Here is a 23,098-nt window from a genome sequence, read left to right as displayed (position 1 = left end):
GTCACTAATATGGGGTTGAATGTCACTAAAATTGGGTTGAATGTCGGTAATATGGGGCTGAATGTCACTAATATGGGGCTGAATGTCGGTAATATGGGTTGAATGTCACTAAAATGGGGTTGAATGTCGATAATATGTTGGTGATATGGGGTTGAATGTCGTAATATGGGGTTGAATGTCACTAAAATTGGGTTGGATTTCACCAATATGGGGTTGAATGTCAGTAACATGGTTAGCTTCCTGGCATTATGGATGAGAGTTTTGGTTGCAGTCAACATTTACTGATACTACTTGTGTGTTCTCGTATTTCTTTCCATCAGTATTTAATTATATATACTATATTCAAGATACAACAAAAGAAATATTCTATCTACCTAAAATGTGCCTAAAAAATTATAATATTTAATAGTAACGAAAATAATAATAATAATAGTTTTTAAAAAATTTAAAATCCTTTCGACTGTACTTTGTGAACAGATACGAGTTATTATTAATGTAAAACAAATAAATCTCTGTATGATCAGGGTTCGTGCGTGATTATGAAGACATTAAAAGGGGTCATTGCTCGTCGGAGTATACCGAGGAAGTTAACAAAATGGGATGATGGGGCTTGCATGTCCAGATTCGTCCTTGGCGGCACAGGTAAGTTGAAAACACGTAATTTATTTATGTTTAATTCTGTCGACGCGAACGCACGCCAAACACAAATAACTGACACATAAAATACTCACACGTACGAAAACGGTATTCATCGTGACAGTAATATATATTAGTGCGAAATACGCGGGTTATGAATCAGTTTTCATTAAGCCAATTAAATTGTAATTAAAAAATGGATATACTAGTATACATTTTTAAAAAATTACTAAACGTTATACGCTTCTACCGTCAGTAGCGCATTTTACTTTCAGACGGTTCAGACACGGGTTTGGTCTGAGCTAGACGCCTATCTTCAAGCATGCTGCATGGTTTTGTGGTGCCAGCTTGTCGCTTGGAACGCTCAGATACTTGACATTTAATCAGGCACGGCGGAGCAGGGGGAGGCTTGAAGATCCTACTCCCATAATTCTGAATAAAAATATTACTGGTAGTAAATTTTAAGGCAGAGATTAATTTTACTTTTATGCAGGTATTCCTCAAGTTCTTCATCATTCATCTGCGACGGTGTACAATGCAAGTGGTCACTATTTCTACAGGGGCGGGACATAGCCCAGTGGTAAAGCGCTCGCTTGATGCGCGGTCGGTCTAGGATCGATCCCCATCGGTGAGCCTATTGGGCTATTTCTCTTTCCAGCCAGTGCACCACGACTGGTACATCAAAGGCCGTGGTATGTGCTATCCTGTCTGTGGGATGGTGCATATAAAAGATCCCTTGCTGCTAATCGAAAGGAGTAGCCCATGAAGTGGCGACAGCGGGTTTCACATCTCAATATCTGTGTTGTCCTTAACCATATGTCTGACGCCATATAACCGTAAATAAAATGTGTTGAGTGCGTCGTTAAATAATAATACTATTTCTACAAGGCAAAATCGTTGTCTCCTAATCGTTATTGATAGGGCGAAAACATGTTTGTTTTGTTTAACGACACCACTAGAGCACATTGATTTTATTAATCATCGGCTATTGGAGGTCAAACATTTGGTAATTTGACATATAATGTTAGAGAGAAAACCAGCTACATTTTTCCGTTAGTAGCAAGGGATCTTTTATATGTACCATTCTACAGACAGGATAGCACATACCACGGCATTGCTATACCAGTCGTGGTACACTGGTTGGAATGAGAAATAGCCCAACGTGCTCACCGACGGGGATCGACCCTAGACCGACCGCACATCAAGCGAGCGCTTTACCACTAAGCTAAGCCCTGATAAGACGAAGTCAAGCTGAACAAAGCGAAGTTTTGCCTCCCTTCGCGCGCTGTAGGACGAGCCCTGACGTAATAGCCGTGTTAAGTACGGTCCACTGACACACGTACCAGGAACCAATTTCACAAAACATCGTAAACGAACATTTTCACGTAATCTATGACTAAACCACAATTTGTATTACCACAAACAGTACTAGTATAGTTTGAAGTATACATATTTGAGTTTTCTTTCGTCTTTACAATGTAAGGCATCCGTATAATCAATTTTCCACTGACAGGACAGCACATACCACGACCTTTGATATTCTAGTCGTTCGGCAATGGTTGGATCGGGAAAAAGTAGTTAAACCAAGGAGGTGGTTTGATCCTGCGACGCTAGCACAGGCGAGCGATCTACCGACCGAGTAGATCCCGTTCCCGCTTTGTTAGACTAATAAAGAAATTATAACTCTACTAATTGCAATGACTGCTAAATGTTTTTTTTATATTATTTTTAAGGTCCTAAAATCGACTCTGGGATACCTCATAGAAAGACAGGGTCTATTTCCCCATGGCCTCGGACTCCACCAATACAGTCTGAGGTAAATATATTCACCCATCACTGTCACCCTGTACAACGACCACCTGTCTGTACTTGTACATTCTCTCTACATAAAAGTGCATGTCTACGAAGGAAGGAAGGAATGATTGAATGAAAGAACGGACAAACGAATGAACGAACGAACGAACGAACGAAGGAATGAATAAATGAGCGAATGAATAAAATGAAGTGAACGATTCGGATTGGTTGATTGATTGACGGATTGATCGGTTGATTGATTGGTTGGTTCATGTTTACCGATACCCAAGTACGAAAACGTATGGTGGCCATTGGATGTAAAGCAAAGATAATTATGCGAATGAATGAATGATTTACTACAACTGCTGTACTGCTGTGTTAGCCAAGAAACACAGAAACATTAATAGTTCTCTGCAGTATTATAGTACTACGATGTTGCGCACGGTATTGCTACCAATTTACGTAACGTCAAAAACAGAAAAATTGGCAATTTTAAAAACGCTTCAATTTTTGCGTTGCGTCAGTTCTGGTTTACTTTCGATTTTAATGCAAATGTGTGCCTAATGCTAGTTCAAGACCACCAACTGCCAACAGAAAGTTGGCCAACTTTCTTCTGTCACGACTTCTACGACTGTCCAGTTGCTAGTATGGGCGCTCTAACAATTCGATTCTCGTCGTATAACCCATTAGTTGTTAATCTGAGCGCACTCATCGCAAGTCGGGATTGAGAAACTTACACCGCAACCGTCGCGTTGGCCAACTTTCTGCTGGCAGTTGGTAGTCTGAGCATAACATAATGCAGAAGTTTTAATTATACAAAACTTTTTTTTTCATTTTTTGTTTGTTTGTTTGTTAAAGATTTCAGTTACAGTGGAAGATGCAGAAAGCGAAGTAGGAGAAGAAAACGATGAAGAACAGGAAGAAAACGAAGAACAAGAAGAAGAAGGAGAACTGGAAGAGGAGGAAGTGGAGGAGGAGGAGGTAGATGGTGAAGAAGAAGAAGAAGAAGAAGAAGAAGAAGAAGAAGACGAAGAAGAAGAAGCTGAAAATGGAGAAAATGGAGAAAAAAAGGAAGAGAAAAGCAGTGAAAGACAGAACAACGAAGGAGTGAAAGAAACAGAAGTAAAAGAAACGAGAGGAGTAAAACATGTACGAATGAAAATAGCAGAAGAAGAAAAGTCAGAGCAAAACAATAGTGAAAACATGAAGAGCAGAAAAGAGAAAAATGTAAAAGAGAAAAGTTCTAACAAGTTTTCTAAGAAAGCATTTTATCCAAAAGACAAAGCTCACTTTGTAAGTACCATTGTTGTATCATTTAAGATATCATCCATTTAAATTGCAATGTTTTTACATGTGTAGATGACCAGGATTCGATATTACGCTAACGCCGCTTATCAGTGCATACATATTAAAATAGCCTGTTCACTGGTGTAAAATGTAAACATTAGGATAAATAATTTATTTTCAGAATGTAATAATTAAGCTGACACATTTAGCTCATCTTATTGCTTAGTAAAATATTCCTTTAATGCCCGTGACAAAAATAGCATGAATTCAGAAACGTTATTGGTTTATGAATAAATGTAGCATCGTTCTAAAACACTTTTGAGGTTATTTGAAATAAATATTTACAAATATATATGTTAAATGTACTCATATGAGTTGGCCTACATCAGGCTGTACTCATATGAGTACAAAAGTAATTGTTACATCATATTTATTAAATATTTATTGCAATCAGAGAGAAAAACCCATATCAACTTCATACAACAGAACACAAGAACATTGTAACAGTGCTAAAAGTGCAAAGAAAAGATTTCCAGTGGAATATGTTTGCCATAAGTGCCTATTGTAGGCCTACTCACAAGAGTTGACATTTAAATTCTTGGCTCTGTTCAAATGTAAGTTTAGTCATTCAAGTGGAATATGTTTGCCATAAGTGCCTATTGTAGGCCTACTCAAAAGAGTTGACATTTAAATTCTTGGCTCTGTTCAAATGTAAGTTTAGTCATTCAAGTGGAATATGTTTGCCATAAGTGCCTATTGTAGGCCTACTCAAAAGAGTTGACATTTAAATTCTTGGCTCTGTTCAAATGTAAGTTTAGTCATTCAAGTGGAATATGTTTGCCATAAGTGTCTATTGTAGGCCTACTCAAAAGAGTTGACATTTAAATTCTTGGCTCTGTTCAAATGTAAGTTTAGTCATTCAAGTGGAATATGTTTGCCATAAGTGCCTATTGTAGGCCTACTCAAAAGAGTTGACATTCAAATTCTTGGCTCTGTTCAAATGTAAGTTTAGTCATTCAAGTGGAATATGTTTGCCATAAGTGCCTATTGTAGGCCTACTCAAAAGAGTTGACATTTAAATTCTTGGCTCTGTTCAAATGTAAGTTTAGTCATTCAAGTGGAATATGTTTGCCATAAGTGTCTATTGTAGGCCTACTCAAAAGAGTTGACATTCAAATTCTTGGCTCTGTTCAAATGTAAGTTTAGTCATTCAAGTGGAATATGTTTGCCATAAGTGCCTATTGTAGGCCTACTCAAAAGAGTTGACATTCAAATTCTTGGCTCTGTTCAAATGTAAGTTTAGTCATTCAAGTGGAATATGTTTGCCATAAGTGTCTATTGTAGGCCTACTCAAAAGAGTTGACATTCAAATTCTTGGCTCTGTTCAAATGTAAGTTTAGTCATTCAAGTGGAATATGTTTGCTATAAGTGCCTATTGTAGGCCTACTCAAAAGAGTTGACATTTAAATTCTTGGCTCTGTTCAAATGTAAGTTTAGTCATTCAAGTGGAATATGTTTGCCATAAGTGCCTATTGTAGGCCTACTCAAAAGAGCTGACATTCAAATTCTTGGCTCTGTTCAAATGTAAGTTTAGTCATTCAAGTGGAATATGTTTGCCATAAGTGCCTATTGTAGGCCTACTCAAAAGAGTTGACATTCAAATTCTTGGCTCTGTTCAAATGTAAGTTTAGTCATTCAAGTGGAATATGTTTGCCATAAGTGTCTATTGTAGGCCTACTCAAAAGAGTTGACATTCAAATTCTTGGCTCTGTTCAAATGTAAGTTTAGTCATTCAAGTGGAATATGTTTGCCATAAGTGCCTATTGTAGGCCTACTCAAAAGAGTTGACATTCAAATTCTTGGCTCTGTTCAAATGTAAGTTTAGTCATTCAAGTGGAATATGTTTGCCATAAGTGTCTATTGTAGGCCTACTCAAAAGAGTTGACATTCAAATTCTTGGCTCTGTTCAAATGTAAGTTTAGTCATTCAAGTGGAATATGTTTGCCATAAGTGCCTATTGTAGGCCTACTCAAAAGAGCTGACATTCAAATTCTTGGCTCTGTTCAAATGTAAGTTTAGTCATTCAAGTCAATTGTACTTAGTTTGAGGATATTGGTCATATATGGAACTTCTCAATACTCGGTGTTTCTGACAGAAAGAAATCTTTGGGTATGGCGCTATGCAAATGAATATTTACAATGTTGACAGTAAGTATGCAGGGCCGTAGCTAGGATTTTATGTTTTGGGGGAGTGGGAGGGGGGGGGAGCAACTGAGTAGTTAATAGTCTAAAACTCCTTAAACGTTTAAGAAGAGAATTTTCTTTAAGTTTCTATAATTTTTCCGGATTTTTTTGGGCTCCACGCTAGCTACGGCCTTGGTATGGGGGACCTCCCCCAGAAAGAATATGTGTTAGGCTTAGCATTAGGGTTAATAAAATCATATACAGTAATAATAAGAGTCATTAATTTTGTCAAAAGGTCATCTTAAAATAATAAAACCTGCAAAAACATTTGGGTATGGCGCCATACCCATTTTACCCTCTTGCAGGTACCCTGAATTATTACTGATTCATTAGATTTGTTTGGGGTTTTTGTTTTTGCATTAGTATTTGTACTTATAACGCATGCATTCGTTTGAGTACATTTGGCATTAAAGGGATAGTCATATGTTGATCTTTCAAAAATTCAGCTATCCCTCGCATGATTTCAATGCTATTTTTAAATAATTATTTTTAGTCTGCTAAGCGCAAAGTGTATGAGGTTCCCCAAACATGTCTGCCAAAGATTCCGTCGAAGAACAAAAAGAAGTCCGTTAAACCGCCAGATGTCTATATTCGCGTGAAAGTGCTCAAACCCGGAGATGTTTTTGTAAGTTATAACAGTGTATTTTTCTTATATTCCACAATTCCTTTGTTTTGTCTTTTCAAATTATTTTAAAGATGCTATCTTCATAGTTACATAATGACAGCTTCACGTCAAAAATATTCATTAACTTTTCTTTAAAATATAAGCATTATACCTTTAACGTAATAATATAATTAACTAGTAGAAACAAAAAATTACAAGGAATATCTTAAATTGAAGACGACTCATAAGAATTAAAGTAGCAGACTCAAGTTTCAATCCGTGAAAATGGAGACAAGACTAAGTTTAGTTAATCTACAAATGGATACATTTCTAGTTTATGAAAGTGTTATGTATTCAGACTTCGAAAAATGTGTACTTATTGTCTATTTTCACTCCTTTTAACATTGTTCTATTTTAAAAAAAAAATTACCCATGTTTATTGTATACTTAATATGTATGACTTTAAAAACCTTGTACTATAACACCTAAACAATATTGTTTCCAAGAACCCGACCTACCTCATTTTGTTCTCCCAGTCTATTATTAATTTTTCGATGTTTTATTAATGTGGGTGAAAATAGTACATACATAACATTTTATCTGGACCCGTTGTAATGAAAACAGACTGAAGACTTCAATACAACACTCACTGCACGAGTAGTAGTTAAACTTGACTAACGTCTGGACTTGGTCTTGTGCTAATTCTGGAGACTTCAACACCATACTCATTCCACGAATAGTAGTTAAACTCGACTAAAGTGTGGACTTACGTTTGCGAAAAGTATGGAGACTTCAATACAATACTCACTGCACGAGTAGTAGTTAAACTTGACTAAAGTCTGGACATGGGATTGCGCGAAGTTGGGAGACTTCAATACGATACTCATTACACGATTAGTAGTTAAACTTGACTAAAGTATGGGCATGGGATTGCACGAAGTCTGGAAACACCAACACCTTACTCACTCATAAATAGCAGTTAAACTTTACTGAAGTTTGGACATAGGCTTTTCAAAAGTGTGTACACTTGAATAGCAACATACAAATTGCAATAATAGCAGCTAATTTCTATTAACATCTGGATTTTTAATACATATAAATGTTTTATAATCTACGGACTTGGTTGGTGAGTACCCTAAGTATAATTTAAACTGTTTGTATTGAAGGACGAGTTTAGCTTATTTGATCAAGTGTTAACATTTGTATTCATGTTTGGACAATTAATTGCAGGGTTTAACTAACCTGGTACTGGACGAGGATCCAACTGGCGTCAGTAGGTGTAACACATCTTTCAGTTTGGTAAGTTATAACCGTTCTCTAACTAAAGTAGTGTCGGAAATAGAATGAAAATATTTTCGTCGATTATTTCTTTCATATTAAACTAAAAAGTAAATATTTTGTAAATATCTATTTAATGACTTAACATTTGAGCAAAACTGTCAATAACCATTCTGAGTGTATGATCTGTTATACCGGTATTAAAGGTGCTATCTCAATGTTACATAATGACAGCTATTGCAATCTTTTTTTTGTATTATTAAATTTTGCTTTAAACTTTAAAGACTACACCTTCAACTATATGCCCACAAATGATTACTCGTAGAAAATAATTTTTTATTGGAGAATCGTTATCACTAACATATGCTCACATATAACTATGATATAGCACCTTTAAGTGATTGCAAGATTGTGTACATTTCTAATGTACTTATATTGAATTTATATTCACTAAATATGCTGGTCATAATTAATAATTTATGCTGCAATTCAAAATACACAGTTATCTTGCAGTTTTAAATTAAAAGTTTGTTTACGGGTAAATCTAAATAATTATGTTATAGTGTGTTCCAATAAAGTTCGCAAATCAACTGTTTATTGACATCTTTCTTTGAATTTCAAGAGTTATCACCACCTTATACATCAATGAGAGCCCAAACAAGTAAATGCTAAATTAGGTAGAGTATCATTAAATATATATTTACAAAATATTTACTTGTCAGTTTAATAAGAAAGAAATAATCCACGAAAATAATTTTTATTCTATTTCCAACACTACTTTAGACGTATCTCCCGTACCACGGTTATTTGCACCACAGACCTGTCACGCAACAGTCGCAATAACCGTGGTCTAACTAGACGAATCTCTCGTAAAAGGACGAGATAACTGTTACTCAACGACCGAAATAACCGTGGTCTAACTGGACGAATCTCTCATCAAAGGACGAGATAACTCACTCAACGGCCGCAATATTATAACCGTGGTCTAACTAGACGAATCTCTCGTAAAAGGATGAGGTATCTGTCACTCAACGGCCGCAATATTATAACCGTGGTCTAACTAGACGAATCTGTCGTAAAAGGATGAGGTAACTGTCACTCAATGGCCACAATAACCGTGGTCTAACTAGACGAATCTCTCGTAAAAGGAGGAGGTAACTGTCACTCAACGACCGAAATAACCGTGGTCTAACTGGACGAATCTCTCGTCAAAGGACGAGATAACTGTCACTAAACGGCCGCAATATTATAACCGTGGTCTAACTAGACGAATCTGTCGTAAAAGGATGAGGTAACTGTCACTCAACGGCCGCAATAACCGTGGTCTAACTAGACGACAGGCGCGAATTCAGATTTTTGTTTTTTGCAAGGGTGGGTGGAGGGTCTACGTGCAACTGCTTAAATGCTTAAATGAAAGTTGTAGCCCCCCTCCCCAAAACACATACACCCCTGGATTCACGTCTGTTCCGTGTGTACACATTTGGCTGATATAGCTTGAGATAATTATTGTCTTGGCTTTCGGTATTGTAAAAATATGTGTAAGTTGGCATACGTGCTTATGCTAGGTTTAGACTACCAACTGTCACGAGGAAGTTGGCCAGCTCAGCGATCTCATGACTTCTACGATTGTCCAGTTGCTAGTCTGAACGCTCTAACTATAGATCTACAACTCTTACGACCGATTAATCTGAGTACACCCGTCTAAGTTGGGAGTGAGAGAAATTAAAAAGTAACTATTATGCTAGTATAGACTATCAACTGTTACGGCGATTGCGTTGTAATTTCCCCCCACTCCCGACTTACGACGGGTGCGCTCAGATGAACAACTAATGGGTTATACGACGAGAATCGAGTTGTAAGAGCGCCCAGACTAGCAACTGGACAGTCGTAGAAGTTGTGAGAGCAGAAAGTTGGCCAACTGTGACGTGGCAGTTGGTAGTCTAAGTCTAGCATTAGATACAGATAATCTGGATACGCTAACGTTGTTTGATCCTGTTTATATTTTTATTTGTGTTATTGTTGAGATGAATGTATCATGTTGTCCAAGGATTTCGTTTTAGAGCACGCCAACCAAGATGGTAAAGTTTGTTTTGTTTAACGACACCACTAGAGCACATTGATATGTAAATCATCGGCTATTAGATCTCAAACATTTGGTGCCAACCAAGATAGATACAGATAATCCGGATTCACTAACGTTGTTTGGTCGTGTTTATATTTTTATTTGTGTTGTTGTATTTTTACAGGTCAGCCAAGGAGCTGAATGTATCATGTTGAGCAAGGAATACTTCTTACAGCACGCCAACCAAGAGGTGAAGAAGCAGTTGTGTTTATATCTCCGACCGTATCCAACTGACAGAGTCTTTCAGCAGAATCTGCAGATCAGTGAGGATTGGGAGCTGTACAAACACTGCGTGGTGGAAGACATAATGAAGGGTTATGCCAGGCGGGAAAGGAATACTGCGAACAAACAACAGCCGAGGAGACTGTAAACGTAATGGGTTGCCAGACGAGAAAGGAACACTGGGAACGTACAACTGCTGCTCGAGACTGTCAACTTAATGGGTTTATTTAAGCGTGCGTGCAGGAATATTAGACTGTACAAGCGAGGTTCATAGAGGGGTCGAGTCATGCTCCCCCGAAAATATATTGAAAGTTTCTTGAGTGAAGGGTCCACCCTGATCACGACCCCCAACCCCACCCAGCACAAGCGCCTGTTATTAAATATTTAATACAGGTCTATTTCAGATGGTATAAGAATCCAAAAACAGGTTTGTGTATTAAAAAAAAAGAAAAACATATTTATTCGAAATCTCAGCGTTTTATGGGTATTTTTCAGACAGGAGAAGAATTACGAGAGCCATGCATAAAGAGGAGGAAATATAATACTGTAACACAATCGTGTATTGTGTGTACGGTGGATTCCTGACAGCTGTTAATGCAATTTCATTATCTGGCGTCTGTTTTTCCTCATCTTGTTTTTTTCTCTGATATATGTCTGTGCCTATATCGAATTAAGGTTGAGGCACGCTGCAGTAACACACTTCTCAGCTATCGGGTCTATCCAAGACGGGTTAATGGTCAGGTGTTGCTGAACTGACGTCAATTACATCGAATGTATTGGTTGAGTATACAACAAAGGATCCCAGTCCTAGGGTCCCTGTCTTAGAGTTGATACGAAATAAGACGGCAACATAATATTATGAAAGTGTGGAAAACACCCTGAAACAAAACCTATAGGCATTCACTCAGATGTCTTCAGTTGTTCTTCGTGTATTATAGATATGTTTGCCATGTTTTATTGTTAAACATACATCTTTTATCATTCTTGCGGTTTCCTAGTAACGTCTTGCGAACTGATATTCGGTGCTTGTCAGACATCAACCATCTGTGTGGAGAAAAAGTGTAAATAATATGATGCCTTATTGAACGACGCTATAGGTTAAATCACAGCTTAAGCTCACCGTAAGGTCTGAACGTAGCTTTAGAGGTCGTAAGAACTGTAGCTGCATTTAAGGTTTGTTATTGTAAATTAGAGGTCAGGTCATGCCATAGTGTTTAACGTGCACATCCAAAACAAGCTGTTGTGGCGTATGCCTGTCTTGGGCGCAGGTGTCGGCTTTTGCCGGCTCCTTCGTCTAGGCCAGCAACAAGGTATAACCCGAGACCAGACTTGTATATGACTTGCTCATACGCCAGAGGTGACATCGTTTGTGATGTAGGAATTATGGATCTCGGTGGATCCGTTGTATTTATTCTGTTAATACTAGTTTCCCGCGTTTAGTACATTATAAGTCATAGTATATGTTGTCCCGTCTGTGGGAAAATAAATATAGAGAAAAAACATACATCGCTACTGTTCGGTATGAGAAGATTGTGTAGCGGCAGCGAGTTTAAGAGCCAGGGTAGACGCCAGATACATCATTTTACTTCCATTTTGTGTGGTACGGGTTTAAGTGTCATTATGGTTTGGGATGTAACCTTGACTTGCTGTGCCTCTAAACTATCTTCGACACTAATAATTGGGTTTTAGACCAGGATGTTTATTAGTATTTCGTTTTCTAATGCTTGGTGTCTTTAGAAGTTCTTGTTTATATTTTTTTAAAACCTTTTTTGTGTGTTTATTTGTTTGTTTCTTTTGGGGGTTTTTTGGGGGTTTTTTGTCTTTGTTTTTTATATGTTTTGGGTTTTTGTTTTTTTGCGAGTTTTTTTTACAGATGCATCGATGCCATGCCTCGAAATAAATTTTATCTTGACCCTTAATGTATAGTAGTAATCTATGTTTTATGTTCTACACATCAATCTAAAAACTGGTGAATAATGTAGGGGACAGTTGTTGTTTGTTTATTTGTATGTTATTTATTTATTTATTTATTTATTTATTATTTTGTATTATTTTTGCCTGTTTTCTATGCATATGCAACAATCATGATTACGTTTGTACACCTAATGTTAAGGATAAACGCCAATATGCTGTGTGTGTGTGTGTGTGTGGGTATTGTACAAATACAATGATCATGTGCTAAAATTGGACCATTAACATAAAGGATGAACACAACAAATTAATCATTTATATTTTACTGTGATTTTATATGTATTTTGTTGTTGGATAATGGAGTATTTTGTGTTTTTTGTTGTTGTTTTGGGGTTTTGTTTTTTTCTTTGGGGTGTGTGTGTGGGGGTTTTGGGGGGGAGAGCGGTTGTAGGTAGGTTTGTTGTTGGGTTTTTTATTTTATTTTATATCTAATGTTTAAAGTAATATTTATTTGATACTCGCAAATGTTTAGTAATAAAAGATGTGAAGTTGTTTTTACTGTTTTATTTTAAGTATTGCAAAGAGATTACTAGTATATCGTATGATTCCCAACTCTCTCTCTCTCTCTCTCTCTCTCTCTCTCTCTCTCTCTCTCTCTCTCTCTCTCTCTCTTTTGTATGTGTATATCTCTCTTTCTCTCTCCTAGCTAGTGGTATGTGTTGTCTTGTATGTAAAAAAAATGCATATACAAGATATCTGCCTCTTTTCCTTAGCTAGTGTCAAAACAACCCATCCATATAATTAAGCATAATATGGCATTATGTAGGAGTTACATAGAAATAAAAAGGATTGATACACCACTAACGGAGCACACTACTGACGGCAGTGGCATTGTATCCCAGTATCACCATCTGGTCTACCCAAACGTCAAGTCTCTTTCAAACTTCTGAGAACTGAAAATATACAGCATGATATGAAATGTGGTCATAACACAATTTCCATGTTTCAAAATCCAGGTTGATGTAGATGTTTATAATGTTTTTATTAGATAAGGTTATAATTGGTCAGAAGCTGATTTTATTTGGAAAGTTTGTAGTGAGAGTAAAATGTTTATAGACATTTTATAGTGCAAAACACAGGCCTTACTTGGTTCTCGACACGATTTAGTACTAAAGGACAAACCCACAGTATAGTATTTGTTGCATGCGAACATGTGTATCCATCATTCACTGCCATCAATACTTTGTTAGTAAAAACTCAGTTACTGATTACGACGTCATACACATCTTTATGAATTGTTTCCAGAACATTCTCATAACCCCCCCCCCCCCCCCCCCCCCCCCCCCCCCCCCCCCCCCCCCCCCCCCCGACAGACACACACCGGGTGAGAGTTCATTGATCACGGTCCATTATAGTTGACACATTTTATGGTTCACATATTCACTTCCAGGAAACGGTGAAGAGGTGAAAAATTAAAACAATATGTATATTTAATGGTGATCGGTAATGAATCTGTTAATGGACCACCTGTTCGGACCGGTACTACAGCCAGATACGGTCATATTGCAAAACACTGAGAAGGAAATGTTATCAATTTTGGAGTGAAAATAAATGCTTATATAATGTATGTTCGCAATGGTGTATATTGTTAGTGCCAACGAGAACCCGTTCCATTGGCAATCTTCATTTGAAGTTGGGCAATTTAACATGGGTTTCAATGGCAGATGACATCTGTGTAGTGAGACCTGAGTATCGACATTAAAGCCTCGAGTTATTCCTGGGCCCACCACGCCTGATCGCTGAACAGCATTTGCATGTTAGGATCGAGAGATCACCGACACAGTGGGCTTATCTAAGACTTCACCCTGTCTTGGTCGCCTCAAGTGTAGACAGAGTGCACGTCCAACGCATAGTAACCGCATGGTGACCACATGGTAACCACATATTCAGATCGCCTATTGCAAGTGGTGATGGAGTGGAGCACATACTATTTTGGGAAGGTACAGCCACATTTTAAAAGTGTATGTGTATAGTTTGGCCAAAAATTAATTTTGTGGGTCTCAAGTGGAACGGGTTGGACGTGTGCTCCCCTCTTTGATTCTTATGGACTTTAATTTTGTTGTAGTATTGTAAAATATACTAAATATTCGCATGTAATAAAACGGTTTTCACCTATTACCTTTTGTTTTGCTATTTCTGTACCACAACTCCCAACTCTGTCCCATTCCAAAGCGTAATAGACTAATCCACATTTCTCTATCTCTCTTCCTTCCTTTGTTATGTCCCGAGTCAAGTCCCTGGCTATCCAGAGACGGGACCCGGGATGGACATGCCTGAAACTTTAGTGGTAATGGGGCATGTTAAACTAGTTCACATTCACATCCCTTCCTCAGCTAGTGTTCTCACTTATCAAATACCGTGGTATTCGTTGTACTATATGTAGAAAAGTGTATTTTTAAAATCCCTTGCCATGAGCATGAGACGGGGGATTTGGCCTGGGGTTCAACGAAAAAAAAATCCGACGAAGCCGTTAGGGCAAAATGAGCTGTCTGAAGCCTTTTTACCATATATTTCCATCATTCTACTTGCAGAATTAGTTGTAATCCATGTTAAATAAGGGGCGGGACGTAGCCTAGTGGTAAAGCGTTCGCTTGATGCGCGGTCGGTCTAGGATCATCCCATTGGGCTATTTTTCGTTCCAGTCAGTGCTTGACAACTGATGTAACAAAGGACGTGGCATGTACTATCCTGGCTGTGGGATGGTGCATATAAAAGATACGTTGTTGCTAATCGAAAAGAGTAGCCCATGAAGTTGCGACAGCGGGTTTCCTCTCTCAATATATGTGTGGTCCTTAACCATAATATGTCCGACGCCATATAACGGTAAATACAATGTGTTGAGTGCCTTTCCTTCCATGTTAAATAATAATAATAAATAAATTAATTAAAATGCATAGTAAATCATTTGGTACCATCAGATGATGTTTGGTAGTAATGAAAATATGAATAAACGTCTCTTGCTGCTGTTAGGTAAGAACATCGCATTATCGGTATGCTAAGTACCTATTACAGGGCACTGCTAAACAAACATCCCTAGCCGTTTCTATTCCCAGATTCAACAAAGCTATGGGAGTTGTCCTCTCCTTCCCGCTCCAAACAATACAAAACTATGTCCTTTTAGATTAAACAATTTTATTTTTGTTTACCTGAAAAAGACCATATATTACTATGCCATGATTCGGGTTTTTTTTATTTTATTTACCCTCCCCTCCCACCACCAAGAGTTTTATCATAGTGCCTGAGTAAGACACTTCGACATCTAGAAGGACGTGATCTCAACGTAGCATACTTCTCGCGTGTAGTGGCCTTGAGAAAATAGTTGAAAATCTAATGACAAAATAAAAAAATATATAAATCAACAAAACTCAATATTACTGTAAAAACAAAATCATTTCTAATTTATTATACGATGATTATGAATATTTTGACAAACACTACTATCAAATTTATTTGTATAGTTTACCGAAACACTGTATATGGTAATTTTATGAACATGGATATTTTGTTGTTATGACGTGAACTAGTGAAGTGTAAATATACTACTAAAAACCATTTATATTCAAAAATTATTTTCATGCCAAAAATCTTTTTTAAAAGGTGTGAATTTTAAGATTATACATAGAAATGATGGATTGTTATTATAATTTATAATTTTTCTTCATTCCGTATTTTCTTCTTCTTTTTTGTTTTTGGTGTTTTGGGGGTTTTTTTGTATTCTTTTTTGTGCTTATTTTCTTTTCCCCTCAATTTAGCATTATTTTATGTTCATTCTTTGTTTTCCTTTTAAAAATAATTTTAAAAAAATGGTGTATCATCACTATCTCTTTCTTTAAAAACAGCGCAAAGCTGAAAACCAAAGTAAAAACAGATATATTATAATATTCCTCGCTTGAATTCCCTGTGAGATGAAAATATTCACATTTAAACATAAACGAAGATCAACAAGTAAATACAAGACAAGATCGAATAATAGTACATAAAAGGTATCGTAATAAAGGCTCTTTTGGTTTCATGTAAAACCGGGTTGTTGTTTTGTTTTGGTTTTTTGTTGTTATTTTTGCAGAATACCTTGATGTGGCCCCCTGCTTATTACTGGTGATTATGTTGAATTTTAATTTCTTTAAAACAATTGCAGCTATTCACTATAAACCAGATAGAGCACTACACTACTAAAATTGATACATAAACGCATCCCGTAGATATCAAAATAACAAGTATACATACATATAATTATATACATACTAAATAGCAAATGCAATACATGACAACTAAATAAATATACACTTTCACACAACCCGTACATATCAAATAACAAGTGTACATACATTGTATATATACTAAATAAAAAGTGCAATACATAACAAAGCAAATGTACACTTTCACACATCCCGTACGTAGGAAAATAACAAGTGTATGTATAATTTATTATATACTAAATAACAAGTGCAATGCATAAAAACAAAACAAATATACAGTTTCACAATTGCACATGAAAGGAGGAACTGACACGAAGAGACAGACACAATTAACATTAATTAACAATCCACACAACTGAGTAAGTCTCATTGACTACTAGTACATGTAATTGTATTTTGTTTTGGTGAAATAATTTCACGTAACGATTGATATTGTGTTGGAAAATAACCGTTGGTGGTTTCAGGTGGGGTTTCCGTGACTCCCTTATGCCCGTTTGAAAAAACTTTTTTAATGACGTTTTTGTTTTTTCAGATTAATCATCAATAATATAAACACTAAATATTATTACCTTAAAAACGCGTCTTTTAGGCATCTTTATTTCAAACCTTTTTGGGAAGCATACCTCTGAACCAACTACCGATCTCGCAGTCTTGGGAGCTCAGTTGATTTGTATTCTACAAACTCAAATCACTCTTTGTAAACCCTCTCCCTCAACAAAATCCAGGATCCGCCCTTCCTTGATTTCTGTAGGGGTTTTTCAAGTTTAAAAAATAATTTGATCATTAGATCATTCAGAGCTAGACCTGACTGTATACGTGACAAGATGCACTTTACCTGAGGTTGTGCAAAATAATTTTCAATCATTTCGTGATTGTCACAAACTCGCCGTATTTAATTTATGTGAAATCGAGTTTATTTAAACTGTAGATATTCTCGTTCATTTCATTCTTTAATCCTTTCGTCAATACCCTGTTCCCTGACGTGTGACTTTGACCTGACATTTCCGGTTTTTGGACGTGACGCCTTCCAGTTTAATATGGCAGACGACATCAAACTCGATGTCCTCGGGTTTCTTACAGTTACCCGCTTTCAGCGGCATGTCCGAGCTGCTTGTCAACTGGCACAATTTCTTCGTGGCCTTCTTCTTCTTCTTTTCCTCACACACTGGAGGTTGTGGTTTACATATTAAACGCTGTGGTTTACACGGTGGTGACTTTGGTGGACATAATGGACGCCATGGCTGACACATTGAGGATTGCGATGGTTCACATGTTGGTTGCCTCGACTCACACGGTGATTGCCTTGACTCACATGATGATTGCCTTGACTCACACGGTGAACGCCTTGACTCACACGATGGTCGCTGTGACTCACACGGTGGTCGCCTTGGTTCACATGGTAAACATGTTCGCGCCATTGAAGGGCGTCTTGACTCACATGCTGTGCGTCTTGGTGTACATGGTGGACTTTTTGGCTCACACGGTGGATGTTTTGGCTTACATGAAGAATATTTGGGCTCACACGGTAGACGTTTTGTAATAGACTGTGTACGTTTCGGTTGACACGACGCACCTTTTAGCTTGCACGATGAACGTTTAGGCTCACACAGTGGAAGTGTTGGCTTAGACATTGAACATTTTAGCTGACTGTATACACGTATTGGATTAAACCACGAAGAAATCGACTCACACGACGCACGTTTTGATGCACACAATGGACGTCTTGGTTTGCACAATGGACGTTTACGCTTACAGACTGAACCTCTTCTACCGCAATTGAAACATCTTACAAAGTTCCACATTCTGATAAAAGTGCTCTTTAGGAGATGGGCGCATCCAAAGTTAAATATGACCAGCATAAACATCATGTATATTGCTATCAGTCGCTGCCAGACTTTTGATAATCCCGAAAAGAGGTGAAAACGTCCATTCATCATGAAGCAAAACAGATGGTTTCCCTATAACATAAAACAAATATATATACATAAACATGTATAGGCGTTTTATTTAAAGGTCCACTATCAAATTTGCGGGGGATATTAAAAAGGTGTCCGTCCGTCAGATAATTTTCCTAAGCACCACTCCAAAATGGTTCTTGAAAGATAAATTTAACAAGACGCTGTGCACACATTAATATAGTGGTATAAGGAATCCCTTTTGCTATGAGGGACGTTTCATTTTCGATATTTTGTGTTTCTGTTAGCCTGCCATGGAAACAAAGAGACAACCAATTTCACTGTTCCTGGAACACAACTCCAAAATCGTTCAGATAACTTCACGTTTAGTTTGCGGGTGAATTTTTTAAGAATTTAAGAAATAACAGACAATACTTATAATTAAATTTGAAACATATTTACTAATAACAACACTAAAAATTCATTTTTTATTTTTAAATTGTTTTTATTATTCTTAAGAGAATAACTAACAAGCTACGAGGAATTACAAATTATTTCGCCAGAGGCTCGTGTTTACATTCATTCACTCAGGACAGATATATATAACCTTGCAAAATTAACTCGAAAATATTAAAATTAGAATATGCTGTCAAGCCTGCCACTGGTCATAACAAGGATCCTTGGCTAATAATAGTAAGTACAAACACGCACGCACGCACGCACGCACCACTCGACAACAAAACATCCTACGTCATGTTTCTAGAATTAATCCAGGGGACATTGCTTCCCCCAATAATTTTATTGGCCATCCATACCACTCTTAATTTAATTTCCACATTTGCCATTAACATCTATTACTGTAAATACTTGACCATTGTCGTCTCCAATAATACTCGCGTGAACCCTATTCATCTGAAATAACAGAATCGCTGGGGGTCTTAAACAAAAGCCAGGATTTTGAATACAAATCTATAACTTTGAAGCACCCGAGTGTGCATCAACATGACTAAGTTTTAATACAAAAATAAAGGAAGGAAATGTTTTATTTAACGACGCACTCAACACATTTTATTTACGGTTATATGGCGTCAGTAATACAGAAATATGTCTTAAATAACAGAAGCAGGGTTTCTTAAACAGTAGCCAAGAGCTTAATCCATTAAATTCTTTCAAATTTACGATCTCGCGATGAAATGCAAAAACATATATAAAGAAAAAAACAGGAGTAAATTACACGGTCTTGAATAGTACCTTGTTTCAGCCATCCATAGGAAAACGAAACTGAACTCCCCAGCTTGTAATTAAGTACCCAAGGGCCTAATTCACAATGCTCTCTTAGGTTCTCTTAACGAACATCGCATCATCCTTGCAAATCATTTTGCATCGCAAAGTTGTGAATGTTAGTGAATTAGGCCGAGTAGTCCCCAACTTATAATTAAATACTTAGGCCTACCTGGACAGCGACTGTGAGCATCAGGAGCACGGCCAACACAATAAAGACAGAAACAATGGATAGCAGAACGCTGAGACGATTGAAGAACTGTCTGGTGAATATCTGCTTCAGCGCCGGCAGCACGAACAGAACGCATGCGGCGATGAACATGAGTGTGGCAACGACAGGAGGACAAGCGCCATCACCTTCCGTTTTGAAGCACGTCAATACATTACATAGAATTTCCAAGAACCCTTCCGCCAACGGTTCATTGTCTGTACCGGACAGGTGTCCCGACTGGAACCAGGTAGTCATCACAGCAAGAAGATTCGATTATCGTTGGTGAAAAGCGCTTTCTAACATACTTTCCCCAAAGAGAAACGGTTTTCGGGAATAGCGACAGACGAATGACGTAACGTTGGTATGCAACGTTCCTACGAGGTCCGTACCTATTAAAAAGAAAGAAAGAAAGACGTGTTTTATTTAACGACGCACTCAACACATTTTATTTACGGTTATATGGCGTCAGACATATGGTTAAGGACCACACAGATTTGTTTAGAGGAAACCCGCTGTCGCCACATAGGCTACTCTTTTACGACAGGCAGCAAGGGATCTTTTATTTGCGCTTCCCACAGGCAGGATAGCACAAACCATGGCCTTTGTTTAACCAGTTATGGATCATTGGTCGGTGCAAGTGGTTTACACCTACCCATTGAGCCTTGCTGAGCACTCACTCAGGTTTTGGAGTCGGTATCTGGATTAAAAATTCCATGCCTCGACTGGGATCCGAACCCAGTACCTACCAGCCTGTAGACCGATGACCTGCCACGACGCCACCGAAGCCGGTCCGCACCTATTTAAGGCATTCCGCTAAACATTATATGAATAGTTGGAGAGCAGAGTAATAATTTGATGTATTCTCCAAATTGTTCAAAATAAATTATGATATAAATATACTTCACAACCGGTGAAATGTTTTTCGCGGTTAAAACTTTGATTGTTACGTCAAGCGTCCGTTGGTCTTTGTAGGAAGGGGGAGTTGTAACACATGGTTAAAAAAAACAAAAAAAACAAAACAAAACCCAACCCTGTCATATCACACAACTTTGCTAAAATACCGCTGCTGCCACATATACTACTCTTTCCAGGCCTGAATTTAACGGTGGTTCGGGGGGTTCGTCCGAACCCTCCAGCAAAAGCTGTGGTCCACATTTGTTTCGGGTTGGCTTTTTTTAATTTGTACAAATACCTGACTGTAACTTTTGCAACTCTCCCATAAAACAATATTTGCTTGTCTTCGTCATTTAGCAACCAAAGTTGCAGTGTACATGAATTAGAAACTAATCTGATAAAATCAAAACAAAGGAACCTACTTGTAGCAAAAGTGTTTAATTATACTGTTTGCTATATTGATGACCTCGTAGCATTCGATAATTACATGACAATGACAGCAGTTCACCTTCCATTGATATAACAACAGAAAGTAATCCTGTTCATGGCTTGACACCCCCCCCCCCCTCCATCCCGAGTCAGGCAACCGATTTTATCGGAGGTCGGACTCTGGATGGGCGTGTTCGAAACCCTAGTGGTATATGAGCACGTTAAAGTAGTTATCAGTCAATCATGCCTTGATCTTTATATAGAGATGCAAATCGACACTGGCTTCCATAATTATTTGTCAAGCAATGTTCTTCTGTCATTTTGACATATAAGTGGCTTTATTATGCCGGTTATTATATATTTCCAAGTAGGCCTATTTCAAAACGTTTTACGGCCAATATGTAAATGTCATATTGATGATATGACACATCAGTGACAAAAATGAAATGGGATGCAATACCTTATGCAATACCTTTTGCTGAACACATTTGAGGACTACACATGTACACTTAAATTCGGGGAAAATTACCTGGCCTAAACACTTTTAATCATGTATTTTTTATTATTCTATCCAAAATATTAGTTGTAACCCATGTAAAAATGCGTGGCAATTCGTTTGTAACACTATATAGCTGTTTGGCAGTAATGCTAATATGATTCGGGCACTTTTGTTTAATTCGGGCACAAATTAGCCCCCTCCCTACAAAAATGGGAGCCCGTACGGCTATGCTCGGTTCAATACCCTTAACTCCTGTTGTTTCCTTAAACTTAGGAGATATAAAAACAATTCTAGACGTTTGTTTTACAATGCCTGAAGATATTGATATGAAATTGTGTATATACCTTTACCATGTACTGTTACTGATCAAGTCTAACTTTTATGGTGATTTACTCACTTTTCACAGAAGTATGGCCCTTGAAATTAGGAAATACGAAAAACAATTGAGTTCGGTAGGGGACATGCATTGCTTTAGCAGTACTCTCACAGTGCTTGTTTTATTTTAAAAAGCGCTTGGCATCTCTGTAATAAAACAATAGTATTAATTGCTGAAATGAAAGTGCATATATATGTACTGTTAGATGTGTTTGTTGCTGAAATAGAAAGGGAAGAAACAATTATATACAAGTTATATACATTGTACATATTGGATATTTTATCTTTTTTCTTTGCGCTTTTGTGATTGCATAATTTACTTTCCACGTGTGTCCCCCCCCCCCCCCCCCCCCACACACACACGCACGTATAGCTATACGGAAGAATCCCAATGTACCAAATACACAAATGATGTGTGGGTTAAATGTTTCATTTGAATGAATGAATGAATGTTTAACGACACCCCAGCACAGAAAATACATCGTGCTGGGGTGTTGTTAAACATTCATTCATTCATTCAAATGAAACATTTAACCCACGCATCATTTGTGTATTTACCGGCCTCGGTGGCGTAGTGGTTAAGCCATCGGTCTACAGGCTGGTAGGTGCTGAGTTCGGATCCCAGTCGAGGCATGGGATTTTTAATCCAGATACCGACTCCAAACCCTGAGTGAGTGCACCGCAAGGCTCAGTGGGTAGGTGTAAACCACTTGCACCAACCAGTGATCCACAACTGGTTCAACAAAGGCCATGGTTTGTGCTATCCTGCCTGTGGGAAGCACAAATAAAAGATCCCTTGCTGCTAATCGGAAAGAGTAGCCATGTAGTGGCGACAGCGGGTTTCCTCTAAAAATCTGTGTGGTCCTTAACCATATGTCTGACGCCATATAACCGTAAATAAAATGTGTTGAGTGCGTCGTTAAATAAAACATTTCTTTCTTTTATTTGTGTATTTGGTACACTGAGATTCTTCCAGATAGCTATACGTGGTGGAAAAAACCAAACAAAACCAAACAAACAAAAAACGGTCATTTTGATTTGCAGTTTCGGGACCTATCAATGAAAGCATGCATTATTTTGACCAAAATGTCAAATTAACGACTTATCACCAAATCGATGACCTCAATAATACTTAAGCTTTGTTATCTTTTTTAACTTAAG

General features: G+C 37.5%; 2 protein-coding genes across 2 annotated transcripts in view; one reads left to right on the top strand and one right to left on the bottom strand.

Moving 5' to 3' along the window:
- LOC121376011 overlaps window positions 1-12,651 on the top strand; it is a 37,966-nt gene extending 25,315 nt beyond the window's left edge. The window contains exons 11-16 of the mRNA XM_041503769.1: window positions 525-642; window positions 2,370-2,452; window positions 3,289-3,723; window positions 6,454-6,585; window positions 7,795-7,863; window positions 10,089-12,651. Of these exons, the coding sequence (XP_041359703.1) occupies window positions 525-642; window positions 2,370-2,452; window positions 3,289-3,723; window positions 6,454-6,585; window positions 7,795-7,863; window positions 10,089-10,334 (1,083 nt within the window). The 3' untranslated portion in view covers window positions 10,335-12,651. The remainder of the gene's footprint in view (window positions 1-524; window positions 643-2,369; window positions 2,453-3,288; window positions 3,724-6,453; window positions 6,586-7,794; window positions 7,864-10,088) is intronic.
- A 2,877-nt stretch (window positions 12,652-15,528) lies between these two features.
- On the bottom strand, window positions 15,529-20,109 carry LOC121376246 (keratinocyte proline-rich protein-like). Its single transcript, XM_041504069.1, has 2 exons — window positions 19,702-20,109; window positions 15,529-18,311 (listed from the first exon to the last, which is right to left on the bottom strand). Exons 1-2 carry the CDS (start codon window positions 19,993-19,995, stop codon window positions 17,316-17,318), a joined length of 1,290 nt encoding a protein of 429 aa, XP_041360003.1. The 5' UTR covers window positions 19,996-20,109; the 3' UTR covers window positions 15,529-17,315.
- Between the last annotated feature and the right edge of the window lie 2,989 nt (window positions 20,110-23,098).

This window comes from Gigantopelta aegis, chromosome 6 (assembly GCF_016097555.1).
Source record: "Gigantopelta aegis isolate Gae_Host chromosome 6, Gae_host_genome, whole genome shotgun sequence".
Taxonomy (NCBI): domain Eukaryota; kingdom Metazoa; phylum Mollusca; class Gastropoda; order Neomphalida; family Peltospiridae; genus Gigantopelta; species Gigantopelta aegis.
Note: the sequence above shows the minus strand (reverse complement) of the source record. Positions and strands in the feature narration are given on the sequence as shown.

Bases quoted from the DNA above. Each gene is read 5' to 3' on its own strand.
- LOC121376246 (XM_041504069.1), bottom strand. From the start codon at position 19,995: ATGACTACCTGGTTCCAGTCGGGACACCTGTCCGGTACAGACAATGAA. The intron at 18,312-19,701 runs GTAGGCCTAAGT...TTTATGTTATAG, and splicing joins TGCTCACAGTCGCTGTCCAG to GGAAACCATCTGTTTTGCTT.